Raw genomic sequence first — 8,668 nt, 5'->3', positions numbered from 1 at the left:
TTGCTAAACTGAATGTTCAAAGTTAGCTGATATGTCATCAAAATAAAAAACAACACTGAAATAAGAGCTTGTGGTTTATCTGTCAATCAGATGCACATAAAAGTTTCATTATACAGCAACAGTAGAATTTCTTTCAGAATTATCCTAGGTCCAATTCAATTAATATTAAAATAAAGTTATGTGTGATTAAGACAAATAAAGTTATGCGTGATTAATTATATGAAATATAATATAATATATAAATATAAACTTATATGACATTCTTCAAAAATATCATTCCTTTCTGTAGTTGGGCATTTTAATAAGGATCAAATGAGTGAGTTCAGCTTTGAGAATGAAAACCAACCTGTTTGTTCCTCAGTATCTTCATGTTTGACTCTGAATGTTTCTTCACTCTTCATATCTTCATTCTCCTCTTTAATATACGCCATCTTTGTTTGTTCCTCAGTATCTTCATGTTTGACTCTGAATGTTTCTTCAGTCTTCATGTCTCCACTCTCCTCTTTAATAAACGCCATCTTTGTTTGTTCCTTTATAACAGTGTGTCACGTGGCTCTGTTAGAGATGAATCACAGATTCCTCAAGTTATCAATAACACAGATCTTCTGTCTTATATAAGCAAGTGTTAAGTGCTCTCAATTCGCTATTAAACAGCACTATGTAACTTTTGGCGCTTTAGCGGTTAATAAACAGAACTGCACACATCCCGCGGAAGAACATTATAACCGGAGCTACTTCTCTAAGTTTATGTCTATGGCGATTCACGCAGGTATGTGTTACTCCGCAGCGGCGACGACCCGAACAGGCTACAATAGTCCAAATATAAGTACTTATTATAAGTGTACCATAGTGATTCGGAATAAGACAACAACGCGGTTTGGAAGATGAATTCATGATGTACTCGCTCAGTATATACATTTTGCAAATTTTTAACTCAGAAAAAGTTACATAGTGCTGCTATTTCTAGTTAAGTATCTTTATATGAGCTTTTTTTTCCAGAAGAAAGAAATATAGTTCACTGATTAAAGCTGTACATGTTCGGTTTCATCAACCAGCTAAAATATGATAGCATACTCAGGTGTTATTACTCATTTTCCATTGTTAGGAGTAAATTCAGTTTAGGTTCAGTTTCTAAATATAAGATGCATTAAGCAGTTTATTAGAAATACTTAAAGTATATACGTAAAAGTATATCCTTCACATGGTATTAAAAAGTACACATAAATGAGATTATATTAGTAAAGTTATAGTTGTGAGACAAAATACCTGCAATATCCAGTTAAGCCTGTAGTAAACTCAGAAGTGAAGATCAGGAGACTGAGTGAGTCTTCAGCAGGTTCTTGATTCAGATGGTACTGTGTGGTGCTGCAGTCATCAAGACTGACTAAAGCACTGACTGTAGTTTGTTTTATACTGATTTCAGGAGGCTGTTCTTACAGCTGAAGACAAAGCACTCAGATCATGAGCTTAAACACAGTATGCAAAGCATGTGAGCAGTTCTACTCCGCTCTAAAACAATCAGCAGAACTATAGCACTCATTATCAGAGAGATCAGGGAAACTCCAGATACATTCACACTTAATTCACATACTGATTAGCATGAGCAATGACAGCAATTAAAGAAATGAGGCATTAGCATCAAGAGAATCACAGCCAAAAGACTGATTTTACTTCTGTATTCACACACCAACAGCAAAAGAGATTCATTTCGAATTTAAACATCATTTATCTTTCTGCTGACTTTTTAGGCTGATTTAATTTTAACCAATATAATTGTGTCTTTTGCAGTAATTACACTGAACAAAATTATAAACGCAACACTTTTGTTTTTGCCCCCATTTTTCATGAGCTGAACTCGAAGATCTAAGACTTTTTCTATGTACACACAAGGCCTATTTCTCTCAAATATTGTTCACAAATCTGTCTAAATCTGTGTTAGTGAGCACTTCTCCTTTGCCGAGATAATCCATCCACCTCACAGGTGTGGCATATCAAGATGCTGATTAGACAGCATGATTATTGCACAGGTGTGCCTTAGGCTGGCCACAATAAAAGGCCACTCTAAAATGTGCTTTATACTGATTTCAGGAGGCCGTCTTTAGAAGATTAAGTATGCAAAGGATGTGAGCAGTTACAGGAATTTGCCCAGATTTTCAGCAGCTCTAATCCAATCAGCATAACTATAACACTCATTATCAGAGAGATCAGGGAAGGTCACACCTACAGACATCACATTCACACTTAACCCAAGTACTGATTAGCATCAAGAATGACGATCACTTAAAGTAATGGGACAGAAGCAGCAAGAGGCAATAAAGGTGACAGACTCACTTACCATTATTTTATATTTGTATTCACACACACCTAAAACAAGAGATTGATTTTAATATCTATATGCAATTTATCTTTCTGCTAACCTTCTAAGGATATGGTTTAATTTTGATCAAAATAATAGTGCCTTAATCGATGTGCATTTGTAAGAAAGTAAATATGTATTATTTGGAAGTATTTTCTAGAATACAAATATAAATTACATAAATTAACAGTGATTATATAAAGTATTCTTACAAAATTCTTTATGCATAAAGCTCAATTTATATTTTTGTATTTATATCAAACCACAGACAATTGGAGATTAATATTAGTTCAGTAATATTTATGAAAATTAAGAATGAAAGTTGAGATTATTGGAACATATTTATTAAATGTATTGATGTTTTATATTATTTTTATGATGCCACAATAAGTGATGTAAAATCATCAGAGTCAGGAGATTTCAGAATTTCATTCTGTACCTTTAAATGTTGTTTGTTTTTCTTTAAAGTCATTTCAGCTCTTAACAGCCTGTACACAGCGAAACAAAACAGCGTTCCTCCAGGACCATGGTGCTACATAAGACAGCACACGACAAGGACTACAAAACAAACTGTATTAACATAATTTAAGTTACATTAAAAAGCCTAAAATAAAGAGTCCAATAAGAACTGAAAAAGAAAAGCTGGAAAATAAGAACAAATGGAAGTAGAACATTTAAACACTGACTTCACAAGACCACTCAAAGAGGGTACATTAGCGGGAGAGCAGCATACGTGGTACACACATTTTTTAGAAGTGTGCAATATGCAAAGTACACTAGTTGTGTGGACATATTAATTTAAAATGGATGTATGTGTGTGGGTGTAGTCATTGTCCATTGTAGTTACAGTTCAGGAGTCCGATGGCTTGGGGAAAACAACGGTCCCACATTCTGGCCGCGAGGGCATGTATACTTCTGTACCTTCTGCCTGATGGCAGGAGGGTGAAGAGTTGGTACAAGGGGTGTGTGGGGTCATCCATGATACAGCGTGTGTCAGTGATGGAAGGAAAGAGACCCCAGGGATCTTCTCAGCTGTCCTCACTATCCGCTGCAGGGTCTTGTTATCTGAGGTGGTACAGTTTCTGAACCAAACAGTGATGCAGCTGCTGAGGATGTTTTCAATAGTCCCTCTGTAAAATGTGGTGAGTATGTGGTGTGGGAAAAGTGCTTTCTTCAGTCTTTCTAGAAAGTAGAGATGCCGCTGGGCTTTCTTTGTTATGTAGCTGGTGTTAAGAGACCAGGTGAGGTTCTCTGTCAGATGAACACCAAGGAATTTGGTGCTCTTGACAATCTCCACAGAGGAGCCATTGATGTACAGCATGTTCTTTTCTAAAGTCAACGACCATCTCTTTTGTTTTGTCCACGTTTAGAGACAGGTTGTTGACTTTGCACCAGCTTGATAGCCAATGCACCTCCTCTCTGTATGCCGACTCGTCTCCTTTGCTGATGAGACCCACCACAGTCATGTCGTCCACAAATTCAATGACGTGGTTCGAGCTGTGTATTTCTGCACAGGAGCGAGTCAGCAGAGTGAACCGCAATGGACTAAATACACAGCCCTGGGGGGCTCCTGTGCTCAGTGTGATGGTGCTGTTTCCTATCCAGACTGTCTGAGGCCTCTCAGAAAGGAAGTCCAGGATCCAGTTGCAGATGGAGGTCTTCAGGCCCAGCAGGCTCCGCTTTCCAATCAGTTGCTCCATGCCAAGTACCCAGTTCCATTCTCCTTAAAAAACAAAACCAAAAAAATATGTCAACACAGAATTAAACTTCAAAAAACAGGACTGTTACTTTTCACCCTGTACACACTATCTTTGAGAAATATCATCAGAAAAAAAAACTCTGCTCGCAATAAACTAGAATACTGTCTAACCCTTGATGGCTGCTCTGTAAAGTTTTGTATTTTATGGAGTGATGTGACCAAACTGGAAATGAATCCAAATTTTGGAGCCAAAAAAAGGCAAAACTCATGAGCAGAACAAACATGGGGGTGGACCAGTCAACACAGGGGTGTTATGCTATTTCAGGAATGCAAATCTTGACTGTTTGAAGGGCATCATGGATTCTTTGAAGTTTCAGGCCATTTTGTCAAGACTTGTGATGCCTTCAGTGCAGGGACTGAAGCTTGATGATCAATGGAATTTCCTGCAGGACAAAGTACACATCCTAATCTAACTATTCGTGGTTCTGGGATCAATCGAAGAATGTTCTTGAGTGGCCTGTTCATTTTCCAGATTTAAATCTCAGTGAAAATATTTGGTGGGATTTTAAAAAAAAAGAAGTGGCAATGTGAAAACCAAAAATTATCAGTGACTTTGAAGTTTTTTCAAGTGAGGAATGAGCCAAGATTGCAGTAGAGAGTCTCAGAAGCTTCTAAGCACCTACAGGCAGTGTTCATTGGAGGTTATAAAGGGTAAAAGATTAATTATATATTAGAGCTGATTAAAAAACACACATATACATATGTACACATATTCCCATGTATCAAATAAAAATAATAAATATAAAAAATAATAAATCCATAAACATAAAATTTATGTAATTCAAATAATCTGATTTTATTATTATTAATTAATATTTATAAAATAATATTTGCCTGGAGTTAACTTCAACTTTTGAAAAGATGTTGTGTCTTAATGAATTTGCCTTAATGTAGAAAGAATTGTAAAGAATTAATACTTAGTTTACGATATAAGCGCTATTTGTATTCTCCAAAATACAGTGCCGTGAAAAGGTTTTTGCCCCCTTCCGGGGTTTTTTTGTTTTTTTTTTGGCATATTTGTCACACTTAAAATATTTAGATCATCAAACTAATTTTAATATTACACAAAGATAATGCAAGTAAATAAAAAATGCAGTTTTTAAATGATGATTTCATTTATTAAGGGAAAAAAGCTGTACAAACCTACCTGGCCCTACGTGAAAAATTCATTGCCCCCTCCTGTTAAATCATGAAATAACTGTGATTAACCACATTAATTAAGATATTTTTGATGGAATCTGAGAGCTGTCTGACCCTGCATAGGCAGCAACGCGTAACTGAAATGTTCCCAAGTCCAGAAACGTAGTAAGGAGATATGTAAAATAATCCATGTAACATCAGTGGTTCATCCCCAATTATACAAAGCTACGAGAATACTTTTTGTGCGCAAAAGAAAAAGAAAAAAATACTTTATTCAAAAATTTGTCTCCTCTGCATCACCCTGGTGCCATTTTGGAGACTATCCACTGAACGCAAACAACGTATGCTGTTCTGTGTCAGCTGCGCCACGCGGATACGCTGTTTCTGTTCAGATCAAATCACAACAACGCCAGACCTGTTGAATCAAGAAATCACTTAAATAGAACCTGTCTGACAAAGTAAAGCATGTTTAAAGAGCAACACATCATGCCGCGATCTAAAGAAATTCAAGAACAGATGAGAAACAAAATAGTTGACATGTATCAGTCTGGAAAGGGTTATAAAGCCATTTCTAAGGCTTTGGGCCTCCAGCGAACCACGTCAGAGCCATTATCCACAAATAGAGAAAACTTTGAACAGTGGTGAACCTTCCCAGGAGTGGCCGGCCTACCAAAATTACTCCAAGAGCGCAACGACGACTCATCCAGGAGGTCATAAAAGAACCCAGAACAACATCTAAAGAACTGCAGGCCTCACTTGCCTCGACATTTATTATTTATTGCTGTCATTTCAATATAATTACTGCAAAAGACACAAATATATAGGTCAAAATTAAATCCTATCCTAAAAAAGTCAGCAGAAAGATAAATGCTTAAATTCTAAATGTCTCTCTTTTGCTTTTGGTGTGTGAATACAAATGTAAAATCACTCTTTTTGTCTGTTAAGCTCTTGGTGTTTCTGTCTCATTTATTTAATTGGCGTCATTGTTCATGCTAATCAGTATGTGAATTAAGTGTGAATGTATCTGGACTTTCCCTGATCTCTCTGATAACGAGTGCTATAGTTGAACTGCTCACATACTTTGCACACTGTGTTTAAGCTGGTGATCTGAGTGCTTTGTCTTCAGCTGTAAGAACAGCCTCCTGAAATCTGTATAAAACTACAGTGATTCAGTGCTTTAGTCAGTCTGGATGACTGCAGCGCCACACAGTACCATCTCAATCAAGAACCTGCTGAAGACTCACTCTCCTGATTTTCACTTCTGAGTTTCCTACAGGTGTAATTGGATATTGGTCATATTGGTTTAGGCTAATTGAAGAAACTGAACAGGTACAGCTTTAATCTATGAACCATATTCCATTCAGCCAAAATTATATTCAAAACTAAATTCCTTATATAAAAGAACATTTAAATCAGTGAGATCAAACACAGACTATAATTATGTTCCATTTGGATTTATTTTTCTGTCTATTAATTATTCTGATCTTAAACGGGACAAACAAACAAAAAGAAAAACTCCTGCTGAAGCAACTTAAATCCACATGACACTACTATAAAGATGGCGTTTATTAAAGAGGAGAGTAAAGACATGAAGATTGAAGAAGCGTTCAGAGTCAAACAAGAAGATACTGAGGAACAAACAGGTTAGTTTTCATTCTCAAAGCTGAACTCACTCATTTGATACTTATTAAAATGTCCAGCTCTACAGAAATAGAGATATAAAATAATACAGAAGTAGCCTAGACAAAACAACTGTTTTGTGTAACATTAAACTCAGTATCTACTTTTGAGTAAAAAAAAAATGAAAACAATATCTAACAATAACTTGAGTTTTTATCTTGACATTTGTTGCCTCTCAAGTGATTTTTTCCCAACTCACCCCCAAAGTGCCATATAGTAACATATACATGCCTGAATGTAAATAGCACTAAATGTTCATTACAACAAGCAATAAATAAGTCATATGCCGATATCAAAAAACCAGCCTACTTATAAAATAAATCATTCTCCAGCTGACACCGCTTGGTTGAGTTACTGCATGCTGTTTATCTTTGTTCTTCGTTATCTTTGGTAAGTGAATAACTGTCATTGACCAGTAACTTCATAATGAACTGCAGCATAATAAAATAAAACTGTTTAAATATCAAAGACCTAAGTAGCACACTAAAGAAAACATCTGTTTGACTTTTACATCTTCAATCACCCTCATTTGTAAATGTATCATCAGAAGTTGATCTAGGATGAGTGTTTCTTCTCCTGAACTCACGTAGCAGCACACGTGTGGGATCTTCTTCACATTAAGACACACAACAGAAATGTGAGGAACAAACTCTAAATTGGACTTCCGAATCAGTAACAGATGGATTTGTACAGAGACTGAGACAAGCTCATAAATGATGCTGTTTGTTACTTACAGTTGCATGGGTGTCAAACTACCCTAGTGAAAAATAAATATGCTTGATTGTATTTAAAATATATTTATTTCATGATAAGTATACTAAAAATAGATTGACATGTCTATACTAACTGAAAATACATTCTAAATTGTAGTTATTTCATGCGTTCATCAAGCACAAACTTAGTGCACTACAAATTCATTTGTAAAATTCTTACATTTTTACAAATGCATTTGGGGAAGGATTAAATATATATATTCATCCTTAAGAAAGTACACTGGCTAGGTTCTTAATTCCATCTACTATGTTGTCATATCATTAAAGTAAACACGGCTGCTGTATGAGTTCTCACCTAAGACTATGGCACAAGAGACAATATCACATTCTGTCTATTGATATTTGTTTGTTCCTTCGCCCCTTAAAAGTGTCTTAAGTATTTTAATAATGTGATTTTAACATCGGCCTAGGCTACAGTATGTAAAGGGGTAAAGGGGGCTTGATAAGTCAGTCTCTCCTCACCTTATACTTTCATGAGCTCTGAAATTCACCAACAAACGGTTTTGCTGTACTTTTGCTAAACATCTGAACTTGGTATAGTGCACACTGTTGGGAATCTGTGTTGCAGATGTGGCACATTTTTAGTGTCTAGAAACTCATTGCAGCTAAAGACACAAGTCTCACCATGTATTTCAAATCTGAGAATGATGAAATTATTTTAAGATGATATTTATTTATTTTAAGATGAGACTTTCTTTTTGGGCAAACCAAAGAAAATGTGAGGTATGAATTGAAACATCCAGTATGTTTCTAACAGGTGCTGTAAGGGCAGAGTTTCCAAACGCAACTTTTGCCTACAGGCAGCACAAATGTAACAAACGACACTGCATCACTCATCGGCATGATTCTGTCATCGACATTACTAAATGGGCCCAGGAATACTTCCAGAAACCACTGTCGGTAAACACAATCCGCCGTGCCATCTGCAGATGCCAACTAAAGCTCTATCATGCAAAAAGG

General features: G+C 36.0%; 1 protein-coding gene and 1 long non-coding RNA gene across 2 annotated transcripts in view; one reads left to right on the top strand and one right to left on the bottom strand.

Moving 5' to 3' along the window:
* Window positions 1–639, bottom strand: part of LOC107743357 (oocyte zinc finger protein XlCOF6.1-like) — a 6,118-nt gene extending 5,479 nt beyond the window's left edge. Inside the window, exon 1 of the mRNA XM_016556536.1 lies at window positions 347–639. Coding sequence (XP_016412022.1) covers window positions 347–518 — 172 coding nt within the window. The 5' untranslated portion in view covers window positions 519–639. The remainder of the gene's footprint in view (window positions 1–346) is intronic.
* Window positions 640–1,142: 503 nt separating this feature from the next.
* On the top strand, window positions 1,143–8,079 carry LOC107743355 (uncharacterized). The gene is made up of 3 exons (XR_001640398.1): window positions 1,143–1,154; window positions 1,350–1,352; window positions 8,009–8,079. It is a non-coding gene; the product is annotated as an uncharacterized LOC107743355 (long non-coding RNA).
* Window positions 8,080–8,668: the final 589 nt, after the last annotated feature.

Source organism: Sinocyclocheilus rhinocerous, unplaced genomic scaffold (assembly GCF_001515625.1).
Source record: "Sinocyclocheilus rhinocerous isolate Xijiao unplaced genomic scaffold, SAMN03320098_v1.1 scaffold136, whole genome shotgun sequence".
In the NCBI taxonomy this organism is placed as follows: domain Eukaryota; kingdom Metazoa; phylum Chordata; class Actinopteri; order Cypriniformes; family Cyprinidae; genus Sinocyclocheilus; species Sinocyclocheilus rhinocerous.
The sequence above is the reverse complement of the archived record's forward strand: the minus strand, read 5'-3'. Positions and strand labels throughout refer to the sequence as shown.